The sequence below is a fragment of the Emys orbicularis genome, chromosome 8 (assembly GCF_028017835.1).
Source record: "Emys orbicularis isolate rEmyOrb1 chromosome 8, rEmyOrb1.hap1, whole genome shotgun sequence".
NCBI lineage: Eukaryota > Metazoa > Chordata > Testudines > Emydidae > Emys > Emys orbicularis.
Window position 1 is genome coordinate 2894605 of NC_088690.1, and position 24953 is coordinate 2919557.

General features: G+C 44.8%; 1 protein-coding gene across 3 annotated transcripts in view; it reads right to left on the bottom strand.

Moving 5' to 3' along the window:
* Nucleotides 1-3038: 3038 nt before the first annotated feature.
* Nucleotides 3039-24953, bottom strand: part of KIF2C (kinesin family member 2C) — a 47956-nt gene continuing 26041 nt past the window's right edge. For all 3 annotated transcript variants that reach the window (XM_065409140.1, XM_065409139.1, XM_065409138.1), the window contains 8 exons: nucleotides 24589-24731; nucleotides 21473-21677; nucleotides 14438-14548; nucleotides 13680-13747; nucleotides 7388-7499; nucleotides 6382-6498; nucleotides 5882-6005; nucleotides 3039-3118 (listed from right to left, as the gene is read on the bottom strand). In XM_065409140.1, coding sequence (XP_065265212.1) covers nucleotides 3039-3118; nucleotides 5882-6005; nucleotides 6382-6498; nucleotides 7388-7499; nucleotides 13680-13747; nucleotides 14438-14548; nucleotides 21473-21677; nucleotides 24589-24731 — 960 coding nt within the window. The remainder of the gene's footprint in view (nucleotides 3119-5881; nucleotides 6006-6381; nucleotides 6499-7387; nucleotides 7500-13679; nucleotides 13748-14437; nucleotides 14549-21472; nucleotides 21678-24588; nucleotides 24732-24953) is intronic.

Below are 24953 nucleotides of genomic sequence, written 5' to 3' on the forward strand. Positions count from 1 at the left end.
GGTACATTGTCACAGATATTAATCCTGCTCTTTGGTTCAACATGTTTATTTAGCATGAGTTACTTGCCAATTCAATGTTTATATAATAAAGGCTTGTTGAAAATAACTTTCAGAGACATTTTCAAATGTCTTTTTTTAATTGTTTTGTTTCCAGCTAGAAATTTCCATGCACTTAATTTAGTGTAATCCATGTTTTCTATGTTGAAAGTAATGCTACAAACAGAGGGTACTACCTGTGGCCTGTAGGTAAGCAAGTCATCCATCCCCTGTTGCCCATTCCCAGCTTCTGGCAAACAGAGGCTAGGGACACCATCCCTGCCCCTCCTGGCTAATAGCCATTGATGGACCTATCCTTCATGAACTTATCTAGTTCTTTTTTGAACCCTGTTATAGTCTTGGCCTTCACAACATCCTCTGGCAAGGAGTTCCATAGGGTGACTGTGTGAAGAAATACTTGTTTGTTTTAAACCTGCTGCCTGTTAATTTCATTTGGTGACCCCTAGTTCTTGTGTTTGAGTAAATGACACTTCCTTATTTACTTTCTCCAGACCAGTCATGATTTTACAGACCTCTATCATATCCCCACTTAGTTGTCTCTTTTCCAAGCTGAAAAGTCCCAGTCTTATTAATCTCTCCTCATACAGAAGCTATTTCATACCCCTAATCATTTTTGTTGCCCTTTTCTAAACCTTTTTGAATCCCAATATATCTTTTTTGAGATGGGGCAACCACATCTGCATGCACTATTCAAGATGTGGGTGGATGATGAATTTATACTTAAGACCAACAATATCATGTTGCCTATTATCTATCCCTTTCTTAATGATTCCCAACATTGTTCACTTTTATGACTGCTGCTGCACATTGAGTGGATATTTTCAGAGAACTATTCACAATGACTCCAAGAGCTCTTTCTTGAGTGGTAACAGCTAATTTAGACCCCATCATTTTATATGGAAAACATAATCCCAACTATACAATGTGCATTTTTTTTGCATTTAATCAACATTGAATTTCATCTGCCATTTTGTTGCCCAGTCACCCAGTTTTGAGAGATCCTTTTGTAGCTCTTTGCAGTCTGCCTGGGACTTAACTATCTTAAATAGTTTTGTATCATCTGCAAATTTTGCCACTGCATTGTTTACCCCTTTTTCCAGACCATTTATGAATATGTTGAATAGCACTGGTCCCAGTACAGACCCCTGGGGGACACCACTATATCTCTCTCCATGCTGAAGACTGACCATTTTTTCCTACCCTTTGTTTCCTATCTTTTAAGCAGTTACTAATCCATGATAGGACCTTCCCTCTTATCCCACGACAGTTTACTTTGCTTAAGAGCCTTTAGTGAGGGACCTTGTCAAAGGCTTAGGCCTGGTCCACACTAACCCCCCACTTCGAACTAAGGTACGCAAATTCAGCTACGTTAATAACGTAGCTGAATTCGAAGTACCTTAGTTCGAACTTACCGCGGGTCGAGACGTGGCAGGCAGGCTCCCCTGTCGATGCCGCGTACTCCTCTCGCCGAGCTGGAGTACCGGTGTCGACGGCGAGCACTTCCGGGATCGATCCCAGAAGATCGATTGCTTACGGACGGACCAGGAAGTAAGTGTAGACCTGCCCTTACACTATATCCACTGAATCCCCTTTGTCCACATGCTTGTGACCCCCTCAAAGAATTCTAGTAGATTGGTGAGGCATGATTTCCCTTTAGAAAAACCATATTGACTCTTCCCCAACAAATTATGTTCATCCATGTGTCTGCCAATTCTGTTCTTTACTATAGTTTCAACCAGTTTACCCGGTACTGAAGTCAGGCTTACCAGCCTGTAATTGCCGGGATCACCTCTGGAGCCCTTTTTAAAAATTGGTGCCACATTAGCTATCCTCCTGTCATTTGGTACTGAAGCGGATTTAAAAAGGATAGGTTACAGACTACAGTTAGTTCTGCAATTTCACATTTGAGTTCCTTCAATACTCTTGGGTGAATACCATCTGGTCATGGTGACTTACTACTGTTTAGTTTATCAATTGTTCCAAAACCTCCTCTAATGACACCTCAATCTACGACAGTTCCTCAGATTTGTCATCTAAAAAGAATGGCTTGGGTTTGGGAATTTCCCTCACATCCTCAGATGTGAAGACCGATGCAAAGAATTCATTTAGTTTCTCTGCAATGGCCTTACCATCTTTGAGTGCTCCTTTAGCATCCTGATTGTCCAGTGGCCCCACTGGTTGTTTAGCAGGCTTCCTGCTTCTGATGTACTTCAAAAAGTAATTTTTTGCTAAGTGCTATAAAGTGGATTTGAGGCACTCTGGGCTGTAGCCGAGATTCACTAGTCCAAAGACTTATCCCCTGTTCCCCTTCCAAAAACCAAGAGACAAGATACTTTAATTGATTTTTTTACTTAAATACAAACATTACAAACTTCAAAAGGTTTTAATGACCAACCAGTCCCAAAAGCCAGTCTCTGCCATAAAGGCCAGTCTGTTCTGGGGGGAAGGTCTTCAGAGAATTTCTTGAAGAACTGACAGTTGACAAGAAATTTTCTACAAGTCAGTTAATAAATCCAGGAATATTTATCTACCAGCCAAACTTCTTAAAAAAATACAGACTTTATTTTATTCTTTTTACAATTAAGTGTAGTCCATTTCCTTTGAAAAGCAGCTAGAGTTGCAGTTTTTAAACCATTTCACAATATATCTAGAAGCAAAAAAAGTTTATGTACACTAGAATACACAAGTTTATCTAGTTACATCAGAGCAGATAATTCTGTCACTAAATGAGGGGAAGAGGCATCTAATGACAGGAAGAACAACAAGTTTCCCCTCCCCCATTGTCAAGAGGGCATTTCTAGAACAATTACTGCATGGTCAAAGGCTGCTATTCTGACCTCTTGTCTTCAGGTAGAACTGACTAAAGTATACTTTATTGTATCACATTTAAAATAGGCAGAGTTAACATAGAAACCACTGACATGTGATAGACACATACAGAGAAGAGAAAAACGGTGTTTGTGAATCAGGTTTTGGTACATTTACTGAGGCCGCCTCTTACTCATCTGCTTGCTGGCCTGCTCCTCCAGCTGCATGGCAAGCGCCAGGGACTCCACGACATCTGCAATGAAGTTTGGAAGTTAGGTGGCAGATTGACTTGGACACATGGTGACATCAGCGTTTGAGACAGTTTCAATTTCACATTTGTTCCGGGCCCAGAGACTGGAATCTGGGTTTTGTGAGGTTGAAGGGGACAGGAAGAGCTAGGAGCCGAGCAGGGAGGAGGTGGGGAAGTAAGAATACAGCAGGAACTTGGGGGTGGTTGATGAGAACCTTGAGTCCCTGACTCCTATCCCTACCTGCCTGCAAGGAAATGCACCCCGGGATTCACCCCCACACACACGATTGTAATCATCTTTGTACAAAATATGCCTTGTGAGGTATTGTTTGAACTCCTCATCCTCACTGGTCAATGATATCATGGTGAAATGTACATAGCAACATTATGTGTAATGTTACGGGCACATGTTCAAACCCACATAGGCCCAATTAGGTAGAACTGGTCAAACAGGCCTGTCAAACAAAGGGGTGCATGTTTATAGCTTATATGCAAACTGAGATAAACAGAGTCCTCAGACAACGAGAGAAGAAAGGATAAAGAAAATCTGCATTTCAACATACACAGGGGAAAAGAAACAGCAGGAAGCCTCCGTCCTCCACCAGACTCCATGTCTCCTTGCTCTCAGCTGGCAAGGAATGTAAGTAGGGGGTCACTCTCAGGAAAGTGCTGTTGAAAGGGTGACTGAACTATAAAAATAAGGGCAAAAATACCAAGTGATCTCTCCCGGCCCCTCTCTCTTATGGACTTCGGGAGCAGACCCTGGTCTGAGAGTTTGGTCAGCAATGTACTGAAAACATATAGTAAGAACTTCACCTTGAACCAAGTTTAGGAAGTGTTCGGTTTATTTTTCTGGTTACCATTTCTAACTTTTATGCCTCATTACTTGTACTTGGTCTTTTTGTAGTTAAATAAACTTGTTTGGTTCTTTAATCAAAATTAATCTAGTGTAGTGATTCATTTAGGTAACTCCATTTAAGGTGGCAAGCGGTTATGTATTGATCCCCATAGAGGGCAATGGACCTAATATATCTGTACTGTTAAGGAGAGGACTGTACAGTGCAAGACATTTCTGGGGGGAAATCTGGGACTAGGAGCATGTTGGGTCACCCTCCAAGGCTGGTGGAAGCCAGAGTGTGGCTGGAGTTTGCTGACAGGCTGCTGGTTCAGGGCTGTGGCTTTATACAGACACTCCGGCTGTGAGCTGCAGCAGCAAGGCACCCCAAGTTGCAGGGCAAGTGGTGACAGCCCCTCACTGCTCTGGATTGCACCATGAAATGTCATACTCCCTCAGCTCCTGCTCTGGATCCCTGCCTGGCCCGAGAGGCTCCTTCACTCTGCTCCTGTTCCCCCATCAGCAGCTTCATCTCCCAGCTGTAATCGACATTACTTCCTCTACCTGTGCCACACAAAGCAGCCCCCAGAACGCCATGCCTCTCTGGCCTCTCCAGGGTCTGGAGGAGGCTAGACTAGGGGCAGTTCTTATCAGCTGCTGTAGGTCATCCTCTTCCAAATCATCAGCTCCACTTGCTGACTCACAGGATCCTGCCATACATCACAGGGCTGCAGATTGAGGCGAGGATATTTATGTACAGAAACCACCTTGCTCCCCAAACATTTCACTTCAAGTCCCTCATGATTTTAGCAGTTAGTATTCCCATGTGCTCCTGGACAGAGATTAATGCCTCCGCCCTTCAGAAGGCATTTGGGGTTTGATGTAGCCCCAGTACTTCCAAATAGGGACCATTAAAGCCAAGTTGATATTGAAGTGGGGGCAAAAAGACAAGAGTATTCCAAATACTGTTTAGCCAGTCTGACATTAGTCTGGCCTGGGTATAGACACGGCTAAAATGTAAATAGTTCCTCAACATCACCACGTGTCAACCAGTCAACCATGTGCATTCACATTATGCTGCCTGCCTCACTGTTGCTATTAGTGCATTCTGGGAAAAATCAAGGTAGCTGAGATAGCGCCTAGGGAACATGTACAGAACAGTATCAGAAGCATACAAGGCAATTCATTCTGCACAGATCTGGGAAGAAGGGCCAGCGAGCTGGGTTATATGCGCATAGAGGGGGGAACTGAGTCCCTACAGCAAGTGTTATGGCCTGAATTTAAAAAAAAAAAAAAAAAAAAAGGAAAGTGTGCACACCAGCCCTGGGTGCTGGCAAAACATGGCTCGCTGCAGTGGCTACAAATATTGCCTTGTGGTAGATGGCCACAAGCCATGTTTAGAACCTGCATATCAGCAACTGTTACAAGTTAGACTTAAGTCCCAGTCTAAACGGATGTTCCTTCTCCTGGGAGTGACCAAAATAATTGGTATACATCAATGGAAGGCAGAGATCCCAAGCTTTCCAGGGGTATACAGCATCCATTCCTATACCTTGAAACTGTCACTGGTCCCTCCGACAAGGGAAAATGTATGATCATGTCCTAGACAAGTCAGGATACGCTCAGCATCCTTGGCTAGGCTTTGCTGGGTACTGTAGATCACCGAGTTACATTGTACCCTTGGAAAGGATTTTTCTGTACTAACTGGTTAGTGAGTGGATGACGCCAGCCAGAATATTGCTTAGGAAAGAATAGGCAACAGGACATACCATTTGCTTAGACAATCACCTCAGCTCTGTCCCCACCACAGGAGGCATTGGAAGAGGATGAGTTGCATCCAGAAGAATCCCAGAATATTTTACAAGGAATTCCCACTAACAGGGCTTCGAAGGTATGCATTGACAGCAAGCTCTGAAGTAGTCCCAGCTTACCTCCCATGCTGATGAAATTTCTTGATCCTTCCTTTATGAAGCATCTGGCTCTGTTCACAAATGTCTCCAGATCATAGTCTGGTTGCTCTGTCATTTCCAACAGGTCATTGAGTTCAGTCATCTTCTAGATTTAGAAAAGTGACATTGATTAGGAAGTGGCTTTGTGCAAGTTTGGAATGTTTTCATGGCACATCCTATGCTTCTGTTAAGCAGATCAGAGCTTCTGAAGACAGTCCGTTGCCAATGCCAGCACCAACCATCTGAAGGTTGTAACTGGTAGCGGCTAGGCATTACCACAAGCCAGTTTACCTTGAGAGGGTGGGAAAGAAACAGCTAGAATAAGTCACTAATGAGCAAAAGGTGAACATTCTTTAACATTTAATTCCCATGTGCATCACAATCCCAGTTCCTAGAACACCCAAACACAGTTTACTCAAATATGGCAAGTTGATATCAATATGCAGAAGACAACTTGGGCTCACCTGAATCGTCAAACATACCTGTCTCATTTCTCTGAGTTCTTCTACAGCCTTCTCCTCCAGTTCACTAATCTGAGTCATGGCTTCACGGAAACTGGACATATGGGGAGACAACTCCTCTTCCTCCTCCTTGGAGAGCTAGTGTTCATGGGAAGAAACAAATCCCTGATAAGTATAGAGAAATTGTTCTTTGAGCCTCCCAATTCTGTTCCCAAAGTGGGTTACTCCTAGCTGCTTGGCTATGTTCACTGTCTGAGGCTTAAAATAGTGGGGGGGTTATTACCCCTGCTTTAAGTAGATATTGCAAATTTAAATAATTCTGAAATGTAACCAATAATTTTAAACTTTGAAGTTTAGTGTGAAAGATACTAGACTGCAAAATAGATTTTTGCCCATTCATTGAATTTTGTGCACAGTCTTGATAAGATGCTATTATATTAAAGTATACAATAATGATAGATTTGCTTTTACACAATAATCAAGTTTAGCCATATATTATGGGAAATTTTAAACCACAGGTGTATATTAAGCAAAATCAGTTTAATAATGGTTAGACCTGGCTTGGCTAGTAGTCTTTAGAACATCTCTATAGTTGATTGCACTTCAATCTACCCTATATGGGCAACTAGCATGCAACGGACGAGTTTGTAATTTAGATGCCCAAGGATTTTTTTTTTTTAAGCAGTACACGGATATTTTCTGGATGTTTTTGTTTGTGCGATGCCCCGTGATAAAGTTTGTTTTTAGTAACCCAAATGTATACACAGATGAACTTTATTTATTTATAGTGTAAGAGACCAAATCATTTACTACAATCTATGGTTTGTTTTTATTTTCCAATTTTTTAGCACAAATATACCTATTTAGATGCTTTTGCAATTTTGCATCAAGAGAATAGTTTTTGCTTTAAAGTGTGCATTACTAGCTTTTTGTAGCTTAGTACCTAGCGCTGGTTATTTGGTCTCTGAAGTAGATTTCATAAACTGAAGTGTGGGAAAGCCATTAACTAGAGAGTTTATCAACATACGTCATGCTGAAGACTTGACTCTTCTTCACTGCTGTCCAGTTCCTCGTTCTCCGTTTCCATACAGTTCTGCATCTCACCACTCCCACCATTGTAAGGACTGAGCTCTTTCACTCTGCACAGGAGGAAGACTGCGTTATGACAAAGTCTGCTTTGCCCCAAACAGTTCCTTGGTAAGGGTCACCTTAAATAGTTACTGCTACTGCCAGACCTCTCCAAGCCAGTATTCTGCTCGGAGAAAGATGCCATGTTGACAGCCCTGAACGTTATCTCCCCACACAGCACACACACGGGTAGCAAAAACCCTCCTAGGGGTGCTGGGAAGTTAAATTCCTTAACAATTGGGAGGTGCTTCTCCCAAGGTGCCTCATCAGTATAGGTCTACATGGCTTCTAGGACTTGTGTCTAATCAAGCCACTGTTTCTATCAGAGACAAACTGCCAAGGTGGTCGGCAACACTGAAAACTGTCAGTTGAGCTTTACCTGTAGACGAACTGCTCACCAAACTGATGTGTCATTACCAGCTAGGACTTTAAGCAGTCATTGAGGTTAGCTGACCTAAATGCTAAACATTTGCTTATGAGCTGCTTCGAGACAGAGGCTGTGACTTGAATACTCAGTACTAAATTAGCTGTAATCTACCTGGAAGGGGGGATGGTCACCAAATCAACCCACCAGCTCCTTTTTCCCATAACCATGAATAATCTGAGCAAGGGACACTTGTGATTATTGGAACCATTTATTCAAATGTTATGGCGCCGAGGTGGACAGCTGAAAGGCATCATAACTCTGCTTCTCTCAGCTCCATGCAGTCGGTATCCAGATTTAGGTATTTCCTTAAAGAGCTTTAAAGCCACTTATGGCAGTTAAACCTGCCATGGTATATTTCATATACTGCACTCCCCTCCCCACCCCCGGTATGCAATTGGGCACACAACAGGCACTAGATGGTTATAGTGCAGTGACCTTTCTCCAGTGTTACACCTAGAAGTTGTTTGAATGGCGTTGGCATAAGGAAACTGGACTAAGGGAATGTCTACACTACAAACTTAAGTCAACATACAGCCACTGCAGTAATTACTGCAGTTTTTCATGTCCACACTACCCTCCTCCTGTTGGTGGCGTGCATCCTCACTAGGAGCGCTTGCATTGACTTAACAGACGGGGGTCGGGGGCGCGCTGAGAGCCCAGGCAGTAGCCAGGCTCCAGCTGGAGCCCCCCACCCACTTCAGGGTGACAGCCTGAGCTGTGAGCACAGCATAGGGTTCGCAGTAGGGAAACCTACAAGCCTTTCTTGTCAATGTCATGACTGCCTCAGGCTCAGAGCAGCCAGGGGGCTCACAGCTGAAGCTGTGAAATTGACATGGCAGGCTGGTTGGCTCTCTGCTGTGAAATTGAGCCGAGCCCAGCACCAGTCTTACAGCTGAGGCTGTCGCCTCAGGGTGGGGGATTGGAGACTCCAGCTGTGAGCCCAGCTGGCGGGGAGAGGGCAGCTGTGAGCTCCATGCAGGGCTCAATTTCCTAGTAGGGAGCCTACCAGCCTTTCTTGTCGTCAATTCGTGGCTCCAGCTGTGAGCCCCCTGCTGCAGAGCAGAGCTGTGAAATTGACATGGGCAGTTGTAACCCAGTGTCTACCCAGACACTGGATTGCCCTGACTACACTGATATAAGCACTATGCCTCTCGTGGAGGTAGAGTTATTACGTCAGTGTAGTTGGGCACTTACATCGGTAGGAGCAAGGCTGTAGTGTTGACACTGACGTAATTAGGTCAACCTAAGGCAGCTTACAGCAACCTAACTCTGTAGTGTAGACCAGGCCCAAGTAAGGTCAGTGTGAAAGAAGATTCCATCTCCAAGCAGCTGCAGCTGTTACCATCACCTCCCAACACCCATATATGAAACATAGGAATTTAGAGACCTATTATGATCAATTACCTGAAAGTGGAACATCAGATTTGGAAACATGTAGGAACACGTGTCAAGATTAGCAATAGTCACAATCTACCCAAAGATTATCCAAGACAAAAGAAAATGCTATTTAACACCTCAGTAGAAAATGATTGCAGCAGATCTACATCTATGAACTAGAGACAGCTCCCTTCATAAGGTTTTGATAATTAATGGCCTTTTGTGGGATACTGGGGAAAGTTGCAGAAAGGAAGACTGCAGAGGAATAGAAACCTGTGGAGAGCAGGTGCCTGATCTTTAACATCAGGCATCATCCAAAAGTGACAAGTTCTGCATCAGTGGGATTTCTCCCCTCACCCCCAGATTCCAAGGCCAGAAGAGACCATTCTGATCATCTAGTCTGACCTCCTGTATAAGACAGGCCATAGAACTTCCCCAAAATAATTCCTAGAGCAGATTTTTTTTTTTTTTTTTTTTTTTTTTTTTTTTAAAAAAGATCCAGTTTTGATTTAAAATTAGTCAGTGATGGAGAAATCCACCACGGCCCTTGGTAAATTGTTCCAATGGTTAATTAATTATTCTCACCAATAAAAAAAATCAACAGAGGGTCCTGTGGCACCTTTAAGACTAACAGAAGTATTGGGAGCATAAGCATCTGAAGAAGTGAGGTTCTTACCCACGAAAGCTTATGCTCCCAATACTTCTGTTAGTCTTAAAGGTGCCACAGGACCCTCTGTTGCTTTTTTACAGATTCAGACTAACACGGCTACCCCTCTGATAATAAAAAAAATGTACATCTTATTTTCAGTCTGAATGTGTCTAGCTTCAACTTCCAGCCACTGGATCATGTTAGACCTTTTCATGAAAAATTGGAGAGCCCATTTTCCCCCATAGATATTTACAGTCTGTAATCAAGTCCCCCTTTAACCTTCCTTTTGTTACACTAAATAGTTTAAAGGGATAGACTCAAGGAGCTCAAAGGATTAGAAAAAATGCCTTAATCATTCTGAAGGCTCTTCTCTGAACTTCAGTTTATCAACAGCCTTCTTGAATTGTGGGCATCAGAAACTGGACACAATATTCCAGCAGTGGTCACACCAGTGCCACATACAGAAGTAAAATAACCTCTGTTCTTATTTGAGATTCCGGTTTATGCATCTCAACATCCCATTAGCAATTTTGGCCAGTGTCACCTTGGGAGGTCAGGTTCAGCTGATTATCCATCATGACCCCCAAATCTTGTTCAGGATCACTGCTTCCCAGTAGAGAGTCACCCACATCCTGTAAGTATGGCCTACATTCTTTGTTCCTAGATTTAGGCATTAACATTTAGCCATATTAAAAATGCATATTGTTTGCTTGTGCCTAGTTAACTAAGCGATTCTGATCGCTCTGAATTAGTAATCGGTTCTCTTCATTATTTACCACTTCCCCAGTTTTTGGATCATCTGCAAACGCTCAGTGATTTTATTTTTCCTTCCAGGTCATTGATAAAAATGTTAAATGGCACAGGGCCAAGAACAGGTGCCTGTTGGACCCTGCTGGAAACACACCTGCTTAAAGACCATTCCCCTTTTACAATTACATTGAGAGCCATCAGTTAGCCAGTTTTTAATCCATTTAATGTGTACTGTTCTGGTTTTTTAATCTTACTTGATACTGCATGACATTTAAACAGCCTTATGGAAATCTAAGTATATTACATCAACACAATTATCTTTACCAATCAAACTTGTAATCTCAAAAAAATTAAGTGAGTTTGACAGGATCTATTTTCCATAAACCCACGTTGATTTGCATTAGTTCTATTACCTACCTTTAATTCTTTAAAAATAGAGTCCCCCCATCAGCCACCTCATCATCAGTCTGACAGGTCTATAGTTACCCAGGTCAGCCCATTTACCCTTTTAAAAACTGGCACAATATTAACGTTTTCCCATTTTCTGGGACTTCCCCAGTGCCCCAAGACTTATTGAAAAAACTCAACAATAACAGACCAGCAAGCTCCGGAAAAAAAAACTCTTGTTGCAGGTTATTTGGACCCACGAATTTAAAAATGTCCAACCCAAGCTGGGTCAGACCAATGATCCATCTAGCCCATCTTCCTACCTTCAGACAACAGCCAGTGCCAGATGCTTCAGAGGGAATCAACAGAACAGACCAGTTATCAAGTGATCCATCCTGTCATCCAGTCCCAGCATCTGGCAGTCAGAGGCTTAGGGACACCCAGAGCATGAAGTTGCATCCCTGACCATTTTGGCTAATAGCCACTGACAGACTTATCCTCCATGAATGTATCTAGTTCTTTTTTTAACCCAGTTATACCTTTGGCTTTCACAACACCCTGGCAACATTGTACTTCCTTTTCTTTGTTTTAAACTTGCTATTAATTTTGTTGGGTGACCCTTGACTCTTGGGGGGGAAAGACATTTTCCTATTCACTTTCTCCACACCATTTATGACTTCATAGTCCTCTATCATATCCTCCCTCTCAGTTGTCATCTCTTTTCTAAGCTAACAGGTCCCTTTTTAATCTCTTCATATGGAAGCTGTCCTAAACCCCTAATCATTTGTATTGCCCTTCTCTGTACCTTCTCCAATTCTAACATCTTTTTGAGATGGGGCACTCAGAACTGCATGCAGTACTTGAGGCGTGGGCACACCATGCATTTATGTAGTGGTATTATGATATTTTCTGTCTTATTATTTATTCCTTTCCTAATGGCTCCTAATCGGGCTGTCAATTAATCGCAGTTAACTCAAGCGATTAACACAAAACAAATTAATTAGATTTTAAAAGTCGTGATTAATCAGTTTTAATCGCACTGTTAAACAATAGAATACCAATTTAAATTATAAATATTTTTTAATGTTTTTCTACATTTTCAAATATATTGATTTCAATTGCAATACAGAATACAAAGTGTACAGTGCTCACTTTATGAGATTGAATGCAGTACTGTTAAATTTCTCAGACTAGAGAGAAATAAGAATTCAACAAGTCACTAAACTGAGTGGAAGAGAGGAGAGAGAGTCCAGTGGCTAGGGTTAGATTGTGACTACAAAGACCTGGGTTGAATTCCCTGTTCTGCCACAGACTTCCTGTGTGATCACAGGCAAGTCAGTCTCTGTGCCTCATTTTCCCCCATCTGAAGTGGGAATATTACCACCTGAATGGGGCATTGTGAGGACAACTATATTAAAGATTGTGAGGCACTCAGATACTACGGTAATGAGGGCTGTAAATATTTAAGTTCGTGCTGCAGGATTGACACTAATAAGTCTGTGGGATAGTATCTACTGTTTAAAAGTCAGTAGCATTCAGGACCTAAAGTACTTTGATCAGATGTGCCATCAACATTAATCACCAGCTACTGATCTTCTACCAACTACATCTCCCAACCGAATGAGACACTGCCTAATGCCTTAGCCAACAATTACAACTTAAAAAAACTCCAGACAGCTTGGCAAGTTAACATACAGATTTATGGGCTACACATCCCTTTAGTCAGCTTTATAGGGAAAAGGGACCATTCAGGAGATTTGGCATTATTTGCAAGAGTACCCCAACACAACAACTGGTACATAAATTTAATGTAATTTTAAATTAGATAGTCACTCTGCAGTTTCCCTTTGATGACCCGCAACAAGGAAACACTAGAGTTTGTGCCCTTTTGTTTCTTTTCGACAAAGTATAAAGGGCCTGAAAGGTTTGGGTTTTTCCAAAAGAGTTTGCTTTTTCTCTCACCAGAGAAATTCAGGTCTTGTCCAAATTGTTTTTCCCTGGAAAATAGCCTGAAGTGCTAGTTGGTACAACATTGGATACGAAGTGAAGCAATTTGTATCCAGGCAGCTTAAAATAAACACTCATTTTACTAATACCTGACAAATAGCAGGAAGAAAAACCAACCAAACATGGCCTGGGCATTTCTGAGTTCTCCAAGGCTGATAGCAGGCCAGGGAAGGCAAGACTTCACATTCCTGATCCTTCTAAGGTAAAGGCAGGCAGATTTTTTTAAACCCCTCCACCCTCCCCTTTTGGCTTCTATACAAAACTGCAAGCAGCAGAAGAGGGAACAAATCCTGTTTTCACTTCTCAGGCCATTTTTAAAGTGCAATCCTAACCTGAAAGCTAGGAAACCTATTAACCAAGGTTTCAATGCATTCTCTTTATTGGTAATTATGCCCTAGCCAGGAAGGCTCTAAGTTGGCTTTTAGAAGCCATTTTGATTGAGCAGATTTGACCTGGAGTCAGAACAAACATAGAAAACCAAGCTGCTCTGAAGAGTGACCGAAGGCGGGCGACAAAAATGTTTGCTCGGGAGTTAGTGAGTCATGATCCCCATTGCAATGGGAGAAGAAATTCACAAGTGAGAAAGGCCATTACCTGTCAGCATATCTCAGGGTGTTTAAGGTGTACTCACACGAACTCATGCCTGGGGAAATCATTGCAATCTGAAAACAAATGGAAGATAATAATAAGCATGTGTCAAGCTTTTGCTTACTGATAAATGCTTTGCCTGACAAGACAGAGGCTCTCTAGAAAGCAAAAATATTCCTAGAACAATGCACGAAGTTTTGACCGCTACAGAAAGTCTTAAAACTGGGAATTTGGTTTCTATTCCCAGCTCTGCCACTGGCTCATTTGGGCTTTTGAAAGGGCACCAATATGTTCTATACGAGTAAAATGCTGTATCAGTCAGCATTCAGTAGTAAGTGCAAGTTTACTCAGCAATTTACTCTGGCCCTGCTCCCGGCTGTTATTCAGAAGCATCAGGGATTTGACTCAAGAAAGTTCACTAACTTTTATTCCTGTAAAGCTATGGGATGGGGAGCGGATTTCACTGACTTTCTGGTTCATGTATTTATAAAGCAATATCTAAACCCTGAATGCACAGCCTTTCTGGCTCATCACCAGCCAAGAACCAGCTTTCTGATGCAAGGAAAGAAGGTAAACATCTTTTCACTCATGAAATTATCCAATTTGGCCTGGAGTCACCAAGACAAATATGAAACCAGAGAGTCACCTAGAAAGTCACTTGTCAGAGTTGGCCCACACTTTAAGTATTATGAACCTTAAAGATGATAAATTGATAGAGAATTAGAACATGTATTTTAAGGTGCCCATAAAGCATTTATACTTACCATACAGGTCCTGGAGTTTGCCCCTATGAATGAGTCTCTCAGCACCTGGGTCAGCTTGCTTTCCCTGAAAGGTGTATGAGATTTGTTCTGACCTAGTGCTCGGATACATTCCTGGAGGGGCAAAATAGATCCCATTAATGTAATGTCTGCCATCTTGGTTGACAAGTCTCCACAGAATAGTTCCGGGGGGCGGGGGTTGGGGGGGAAAACATACCTACCTACCTTTCATAACTGTTGTTCTTTGAGATGCGTTGCTCATGTCAATTCCATTCTAGGTGTGCGTGTACCCGTGCCCATGTGTGCGGGCAGAGATTTTTGCCTTAGCAGTCTCCGTAGGGTTGGCTGTGGCACCCTCTTGAGTGCCATGTTCACGCGTCAGTATATTAGGTGCCGCCAGCCCTATGCTCCCTCCGTTCCTTCTTGCTGGCAACTCCGACAGAGGGGCAGGAGGGCAGGTAATGGAATGGACATGAGCAACACATCTTGAAAATTATATTGAGATATACCTATCTCATAGAACTGGAAGGGACCTTGAAAGGTCATCGAGTCCAGCCCCCTGCTTTCACTAGCAGGACCAAGTACTGATTTTTTGCCCCAGCTCCCTAAGTGGCCCCCTCAAGGATTGAACTCACAACCCTGGGTTTAGCAGGCCAATGTTCAAACCACTGAGCTATCCCTCCCCCCCACGAAAGGTAAGTAACTGTTTTTTCTCCGAGTGCTTGCTCATGTCGATTTTATCCTAGGTGACTCACAAGCAGTATCCCTGGAGGCGGGCTCAAAGTTCACGGTCATCCGGTTTGCAACACTGCTCTGCCAAAGCCAGCATTGTCTCGGGCTTGCTGGGTAAGCACATAATGAGACGTAAACGTGTGGATAGATGACCAGGTAGCGGCCCTGCAGATATCCTGAGTCGGCACTTGGGCTAGGAAGGCTGCTGCCGAAGCCTGCATCCTAGTCGAGTGAGCAGTCACGGTCACCGGTGGAGGCACTTGTGACGATGTATCCCATAATGCTTTATGGGAATATGACATAACTGGAATATGTTTTATGCTACATGTGCCATATAACATCTCTGTAAAGGTTATGGTCTACTGAATCTATTCATCCTATTTGTACACATATATCATTTTTGTATTTGAAATTATGAATATTGGCTGTATACTTGCTTGATTTCTAAGTAAGCTCTGTAAGGCATTTGGTCAGCTTCTTTAGAAAGGAATTTGCAAAGTTAAGTGCCCAATCAAGAAGCACTTAAGGAACAATGGATCTTGGAATGCTCCAATCCACATAAGAAGTCTACTTGAGAACGTTCAAGGTAGCATGTGAACAATGGCTGCTACCTGTAGTTCTGAGTCATGCATGGACATGTGGCTTGCCCATGTGACTCCAAAACTCCATCTTGGAGCTGGACTTTGCATAGGAGAGAGTCTCCACCCACAAGGGAAAAAGTCTATTTAAACCCGTGGGAGACCCCCTCCATTTGGTCTTCAGCTGGCTAAAGAGAGAGCCTCTCCACTCCCAAAGATACCTGAAAGAAACTGGAACAAAGGGCAACAACTACAGGGGGTCTGAGTGACTGCTGGACCCAGACTAGAAGGAGATTAGTCTTTAAAAGGAAGCTTACTGGAACTGGTGAGGTTTTTATCTGCATTCAGTTTCTTACTTACTTCAGTTATTAGACAGACTTGCGGGTTTTATTTTATTTTGCTTGGTAATTCACTTTGTTCTGTCTGTTACTACTTGGAACCACTTAAATCCTACTTTCTGTATTTAATAAAATCACTTTTTACTTATTAATTAACCCAGAGTATGTGTTAATACCGGGGGGGGGGGGGGGGGGCGGTGGCAAACACTATCAGTGTATAGAGGGTGAACAATTTAGGAGTTTACCCCGTATAAGCTTTATACCAGGATAAAACGGATTTATTTGGGGTTTGGACCCCATTGGGAGTTGGACATCTGAGTGTTAAAGACAGGAACACTTCTGTAAGTTGCTTTCATTTAAGCCTACAGCTGTTAGGGGATGTGGTTCAGATCCTGGGTCTGGCTCAAACCAGGCAGGGCACTGAAGTCCCAGGCTGGCAGGGCAGGAAAGCAAGGGCAGAAGTAGTCTTGGCACATCAGGTGGCAACCCCCAGGGGGTTTCTGTGATCCAACCCGTCACCGCACTTTTGCCAGCTCGTAGCAGTAGCGGATGCAGGCCACGATCCAGGATGTAATCCTCTGAGCAGATGCTGGGCAACCTTTCATCCTGTCTGCCACTGCAACGAACACCTGCGTTGACTTGCGAAACTGCTTAGTCCTGACGATGTAGAAAACAAGTGCCCCCTGACGTCCAGAGCATGCAATTTGCACTCCTGTTCCAATTTATGAGGCTTTGGGAAGAAGACAGGTAAGTATATGTCCTGGCCAGTATGAAACTGTGAAACTACCTTGGGCAGGAATGCTGAGTGTGGCCGCAGCTGGACTTGTCCTTGTATAACACCGTATAGGGCCGCTCCAAAGTAAGCACCCTGATCTCAGAGACCCAATGGGCAGACGTTATCGCGACTGAGGAAGAAACTTTCCAGGAGAGGAGGAGGGAGCAGGAAGCTAGAGGCTTGAAGGGAGGACCCATGAGCCACGACAGCACAAGGTTCAGGTCCCAGGGAGGGATGGGATCCCTGACGTGCAGGTAGAGGCACTCCAGACCTTTCAAAAACCAGGGGATTTGTAGGGAGGGGTTAAGGGGGTTCCCTAGCTTGTGTTTTTTTGTTACGTTAGATCACGATTCCTACAGATGACTGCTTGTTTACTTACCTGATCAGTAGTCGGGGGTCACCAGTGTGGTTAGGTAGGTAGGTAGGTGTGTGTGGTCCCAGCTCTGTGCAGACAGCTGGCAGACCGTGAGTGAACTGCCCAATGACCACAAGATCCGTTAAGGGACAAAGCCATCCAGCTAGGTTTATGGTCGACAAAGCACGGTACTAGTATCCCACAGACTCTACTGGACCACTAATACATGTATGCCCGTAACAATTGACCAGCTCAGTGAACGGCGGGACTTTCCGTTCCTCCCTAAGGCCAGACAAAGATACTTCCTTTGAGATACATCTTTATACCCTGATACAAACAAGTTAGTTACTGCCCCCTGACATCACTAGTTATCACCCATCATCCTGTACATGTTGCTTTGATCAAAACCTCTCCTTTACATACTGTCATCCTGACCTTATCTTTTAGGAGGCATCAGCGTGTTCCTGTTATCCTTGGGTAATGTTTTTGTACCATCGTGGATATCGGGATGTTCTGGTGCCACTTGATATCGGTTTGCATGAATACTCTGACTAGCACTTCTTAGGAATGTGTATTTCTGCAATATCAGCCCTGTTTTTGCCAGATTGTGAGCAGGTCTTGCCTCATACCAGGCCTCTAATACAAGGGGTTATGTCTCAGTCTCTCTTCCTACTACACCAGGGAGGGGACGATGGAGGCCAGGAGACCATGCGAAACTTCAACTTCCTGAGAGACTTGAGGCATCGCAGGTCCAGAATGGGTCTGAGGCCCCCTTTTGCTTTGGGATTAGGAAGTAGCTGAAGTAGAATTCCTGTCCCTTCATGTCCCAAGGGACCTCCTCCTCCACCACCCCCAGGTGCAGGAGGTTCTCGACCTCATGAACGAAGAGTTGCTCATGAGAAGGGTCCCTGAAGACGGGGGGGTGGGAGGGAGGGGTGGCTGAGGTGACCTGTTACCAGGCCAAATGGTAGGGACGAAGATGGTTGAGGAAAGAACAAGGTGGATCCGGGGAGTTGACCGGAACGTCACTCTCGAGCACACCTTCAAAATGAGCGCTTCTGGCCCCTGGGATGCTTTAGGGGGCTGGGCTGCGCAGGCTAGCAGGAGGAGGAAGGGCAGCGATGACTAAAGCTTGTGTCTCGATCCCTTCTCCTTGCTGACCCCTGACAAGGCCGCCAAGGCCTTGGTGGCAGCAGCCGGAACTGCTTCCTCGACGATTGCGGCGTATGCAGATCCAGGGAGCGAAGGGCAGCCCAAGTGTCCTTTAGGTCATGCAACCATGAGTCAGTCTGCTCTGTGAAGAGGCCATTCCCATCAAATGGAAGATCTTGAATTGACGCCTGCATTTCTTGGGACAGGCCAGTGGTCTGAAGCCAGGAGCTGTGCCTCATGACCACCGCCAATGTGACCACCCTCGCCGCCAAGTCAGCCGCGTCCCACGCCATTTGAAGGGAGCACTTTCCTGCCACCAGACCCTCCCCCCCAGGGTGTCAAACTCCTGGGCCAAGTCCTGGGGCAGGGACTCATGGGACTTCCTTCGTAAGTTCAAGAAGTTAAAATTGTATCTGCCTAAGAGATCCTGGTGGTTTGCCACCTGGAACTGAAGGCTGGCTGTTGAATACAATTTCCTCCTTATTTTTGGGGGTTGAGCTGGTGGGCCCCTGCTTGTCCTTTTCGTTGCCCATCAAGACGACCAGCGAGCCTGGAAGTGGGGGGGGGGGGGGGGAAAGAGGTATGTAGGTACTCAAACCCTTTGGCAGGGACGAAGTACTTTCTCTCCGCCCTCTTGGAGATGGGAGGGATGGAGGATGCAGTTTACCAGAGGGTCTTGGCATTTTTTAAGACCCCATCATGCACTGGCAGTGCAATATGGGCAGGATACCGGAAGCACACTGAACAAGGCGTCTGCCTGCTTGGCTATCTCCTCCACCTCTAGGCCCAAGTTGTCGGCCACCCATCAAAGCAGGGCCTGGTGCTCTTCAAAATTTTCTAGTGGGCTGGCCCTCCAAGACCCTGCCACCACCTTATCCGGGGAGGATGACAATGACAACTGTACTGCCAGGGGAGGCCCCGGGGAATCATCCCCCCTGGGGGAAGAGGGCTTCGGGATGGGCACTTTCTCCTCTACCCTGAGCACCAAATGCGCTTCGCGCTCCGAACCTGGTTCTGTCAACTGTTGCTCCGAGGTGGCGGCCAATGAATGGTGCAAAGGGGGAATCTGTATCACAGGCATGCCCCACACACGCCAATAGGACCATGGTGTACGCCACTGGCCATTTTGCTAAGGCGGCATCACAGAGGTCGACGCAGCCTCCAGTGCCCAATCGCGCCGGTGATGCCTCGCCGAGTGGCTGAACTACCTCTGTGCCAGAGGAAACCCCTTCTGGTAACCACGGTGGGGCTGTCGATGCCTGCGTCTGTTGGCTGACCATCACCGCTGGAGACCGGTGCTTGGAATTCTAGGACTGGTGCCGGGGGGACCGATACCGCGATGGAGATTATTCCCACAATGCGGGGGATGGGGCTCTGCTAAGAGGACGACCGGTGGGAGAGTGAACAGTGCCAGTGAAACTGACTGGTGCCGCCCCCTAGTTGACCCATGTCAAGAGGGCGGAGACTGCAATTGTGGTGCCGGTGATCTTGGGCGAACCGCCAAGGACCTGGGTGGCAAAGCCGGAGATCTGTGGCATGGAGTGGGAGAGCACTGCCTTGGCTTTGGGGATCAACAGCACTCAACTGCCCTCTGGGGGGTCCGGATGGCTGGCTTGCCCTCAAAGGGAGCCTTTGCCACTTCCTGCAGCACAGGCAGTGCAGTCGGTACTGGTAGAGGCCTCTGCTCTCTAGGCACCAGTAGAGTCTGGGAAGGAGTTGGCCCCACCATAAGTCTGGGTCCCCTGCCGCTCCTGGGAGTCAGTGGTGGATCCCCTGGGGGGGCTAGGGGCCCTGATTGGGGAGGCATGTCCATGTGGCTCCAATGTGGGCGGGCAGCCTGAACTGGGACCTTTGCCTGATACCCCATGGTCTTTCTTGCCTGGTGCCGGGGAGACATGCTTCTTGGCCTTCTTTTTGGGCACCGGTGATGGAAAGTGGTGCTGGGCTGATCCCGGTGCCAGGGGTGCGCTACACACCGAGACCGAAGTACTAGGGGTAGAGTCTGGACAGGAAGGCTTGGAAGCCAGGCGAAGAGCAGCCTCCAGGAGGAGGGCCCTCAGATGGATGTCGTGCTCTTTCTTGGTCCTGGGCTGAAAGTTTTTGCAAATGCAACACTTGTCCTTCACATGTGATTCCCCCAAGCACTTCAGGCAGCTGCTCTGGGGGTCACTAACAGGCATAGGCCTGTTGCAGTCCAAGCAGAAATCCTCATTGGGACTCTACTATAAACAAATTATTTACACAGTCCTAAGGCTCGAAGTCAGAAGGGACGAAAAACCGCTAGCCAAGGAAAAGGCGCTCCGACTAGCCACCACGGGCGGTAAGAAGGAACTGAAGGGGTGTAGGGCCGGCGGCGCCTAATATACCAATGCAGGAGCGTGACACTCAAGAGGGCACCACAGCCGACCCCCTGGATACCTCTAAGGCAAAAATCTCCGACAGCCATGCACGTGGGCACACGCACACCCAGAATGGAATAGACATGAGCAAGTACTCTAAGAACTAGTCAATAATAAGCTATTGTAGCAGCACCTAGAGGACTCAAGCAGGGTCAAAGCCACATTCTGCTAAGTGCTACACAGACACAAAGGAAGATATGGCCCCTGCCTCAGAGCTTCTAGCTATTGGACTCTTACAGGAACACCTTAGGATTGTCTAACTGCTTGGATTTTTAAATACACTACTTGGGTAGAGCTTCAGAGAATGTTCTAGCAGTCCCTGGGCCGACAAGGTTTAAGCTCAGAGGGGTAGCCGTGTTTGTTGCTTTTTACAGATCCAGACTGAGAGTCCTGTGGCACCTTTAAGATTAAGGGATGTATTGGAGCATAAGCTTTTGCAGGTGAATACCCACTTCGTCAGACGCATGTTTAAGCTATTAGACTCCTGACAAAAGGATTCTGAATGGAAAGACGTGCAGCATAACTTTCAATGTACAGAGTTGGCCTCCTTTGAGGACTGTCCATTTAAAAAAAAAAAAAAAAATAGACTAAAAAAGCATCCTGTAAGGAATAGCCCTGCATTTCAAGAAGATGGATTAGATAATCCAATAGGTCATTTCCATCCAACCTTTGCTGATTCACATTGACATTGCTCTGAGTTATACTCTACCTTCAAAGCCAGAAGGCTCTTGTTTATTTCTGCCCCTTCCATGCGTGTCTGCCGATCAGCACTAGAAGTATCTGCACCTCTCTCATTTCCAGCTAAGTCGACCAAGGAAAATTTGCCATGTAATTTCCCTCTTCTGCGTAGTATGATTTGGAAGCAGGCATGTGACCGTGAGGAGCTAGAGTTTGCAAAGGTCTGTCCAGATGTCCTACAGTGGAGATATGGATGAAGTTTATTACAATTTTAGATGTCACAAAGCATCTTTCATGCCTAGCTCCCCAGCACTAAGCAAGAACATTCATAAGCTATTCACAAATGACGTCAGTAAAAAGTCTAGTTTATCTGCTCGGTTTTAACAACAAAAACTTTCAGACATTAATACAACTGAATTAAAAAAGTCATTTCATTATTCCCCACAGCTTGATTTAATCAAGCCCTAATCCTTCTCTGCTATACTCCTTTGCAGACACTCCCATTATTGGCTGCACTTTGAGACTCAAATCAAACATCTCTTGAAGAGACTGAAGCTGTATATGGAGGCTGTCACTATTACTAAGGAACATTTTTCCAGATTGCATGGAGAAAAATGCTTCAGAAAGCAGTTTACCACCAATCCCAACTAGTAACAGGAAATACATCAACCCCTGTGCCTCAGAAGTCTGACCTTGATGTTTTGTAGTTGGAGTATGCACTGCCAGCAATTAGAGATGTCTCAGGGTACAGAATCAGCTTTCCTAGCTAGAATGCCTCTGACTGACTACACTCAGATTCCTTACAGGTATTTAATGCCTAGAATGATACCTGCCCTCTCTTGAAGCCTTATAACCCTCATTCCGTTTCCCTACCATTTATACCCTGGAATAGACCACACACCATGCCATATCATGTTTCGTGTGTACACTGCAAGATGAGACAGGTTCCTTATTTTGGAACAGTTTACCCATTGTTTAGTACCATTTACACTTGGGTACCAGTCAAGTTAGTCCAGCAGTTAACTACTCCCAAAATGCTATCTGACGCACTGTAGATGCTCTGAAATCCTTAAAAAGATTTTTTAAGTATATGTTAATTAATAACCCCTGGAGGGTTGACAGGTCCAGATTTGGTTTGCTGCAGGGCCGCACTACATGTTTTCAGCAAGTATATGGTGTGATCCTAAGAATCCCTCAATGCCAGCTGGCAAAGGGCTCTCTGTTCTGTCAGCAACTCCTATCAGGCCTGACAAACCCACTACACCTAACACACTGCTTTCATAGTATTTATCCAAGAAGTGTCTTGTGCAGTATCAAATGGAATCTGATGACACACTGGTCATCACTATTGTTGTGAAATGTATGCACTGACACTATATGATGAATTGTGTGTGCCTACTGATACTATGCTTTAAAGTCTGTAACTAAACAAAGAGAAACAGATTCTCTTCCAGACAGGAGGGAAGGCAAGTCTCTGTACAATGCAAATTAAGCATGGTAAAGCTGACACAAAGGAAGCCCCATTTGCATGCAGAGTCAACAGGAAAAACAGGTTGATGGGGAGGGGATGTGAACTCAACATAGCACCAGCATACTAGAGAACAAGCAACTGGGAAGAAGTCTGATTCGGGGGTGCATTTCAAAGATTTACTGGACTACCGAAGAAGGGAAAAGAACCCCTTTGTAGGACACAGGAAGATTCATGAAAATCTGGACCCTGGTTATGGACTGAAAACCCAGCAGCTCTGTCAAAGACTGAATTCTGAAAAGGACCGCTAGTTGTTTGAATAGGAAAGGTAACCATTATCCAATGTACACTTAGGATTGCATTTGATATTTTGTTTTATTTGTAACCTGATTTTAATATTCTTACTCAACTACTCATTTGAATCTGTTCTTTATTAATAAACTGATTCTTTTTTGTATTACAACTACATCTCAGTGTTGTGGTATTAAGCAAAGTGTGAATCCTATATTGAATCAAACAATTCCCTTTGGGAGAGACAGCAGACTTGGTAATTACTGTGCATGGGACCAGACACTACAGGCTGATACTTCTGAGGTGCACCTAATAGCCTGCAAAGCAAAACAGGACTGGCAGAATCCTGAGGAGAGCATGAGTGGTTGAAAGGCTGGTTGTGTACAAGAGCTGACACCCAGCAACCCACAAGATAAACTCCCTCATGCCAGAGGCTGGGGATAAAAAGGTGACATACAATCCTGGGCATGCTAAAACAGGGTCACATATGGGTGTGGACATTTAGCATGATGGTAGATAAGCTACCTTCATAACCCCACCCTCCCCTGACCTCCATTACCATCTACGCTCTGAAAAGGCTGGCAAGTTCCCCTCCCACCTTTAGGGAGACAAAGAAACTCTTCATAACATATTGCTGTGGGAAGTATTAGAGTTTGGAAAGATTAAAAAAAAATCCAATTGTCAAGTTCAGTTGAATGTGCTTAGGGAGTTCTAGACTAAGAATGGGTTAGGATAGATCAATGCAGATATTCAGTGTGATACACAAGGCCTGCTCTAAACTAAGTTTTGTATTGCACTTCCAGCCTCTTCAGAGTCATGACAAGATTGCTTGCTACTGAACTGGAGGAAAAACTTCTCCAAAAACTCAACTAGCTACCAAAGGGGAGCTTCACAGAGAAGCCACCACATCGTGTGGAATCAGCAGTGCACAGCCATGCTGTCACCACTGTTTTTTCAACCCTGGTATAGGAAGAGCCTTCAAGAGTTCGGATTTGTTCCGTGACCAGCAATTTGCATTAGACAGTCCTTGCCTCCCACTCAGAACCCTGTAGTGCACAGGTGCTGTCCCACAGACATCCCATGGTACTGTTAACCAGACAGTTACCTTGATAGGTTTTGAATATTACACATGAGCTAGCCATGTTTAAAATCTATTGTAAGACACCCATGTCCATGCTTTCCTATCTCTGGGATTTGGTCTACTGTCTGATTTTCTTCCTCTCCCTTAGAGTCAAGGTGCCGAGTCACGTGCTTGTTATTGGGGGACAATGTTCATTACCCCTTATTTTAAGCCTGGCTATATAGATATCCTATAAAAACTTGTAATAGGAAATAAAGGCTGGAAAGCTAAAAAACCATTAAGGAAGCAGAAGCCCAGGGAGACAAACCTGCAGGCACTGCCCATCTCGATCATTCTGATCACATCGTCTGCACAGCTGACTTGTCTTTCTTGGAGGCCAACTACTTGGACCTGCTGCTTTCCATCCTCAAGCACTCGGAGTTTTGCCTTCTTATTCAAGAGATCAAACACCTGTATTTGAGCAAGGAGATGGAGATGCACACGTAAAGAATCTATTTCACAGTTTCCTCATTTAAAGGACAGGTACATAGCATGGAATTATGCATACCCCAGACTTTCCAATTCAATACCAGAGACGCAAAGGGCCCATGATCCAGCAATGACATGCAGATAGCTAAATAAAAATCGTACCATGTATCAGATGCATAGTGAAAAAACTCAGGCTCAAATCAA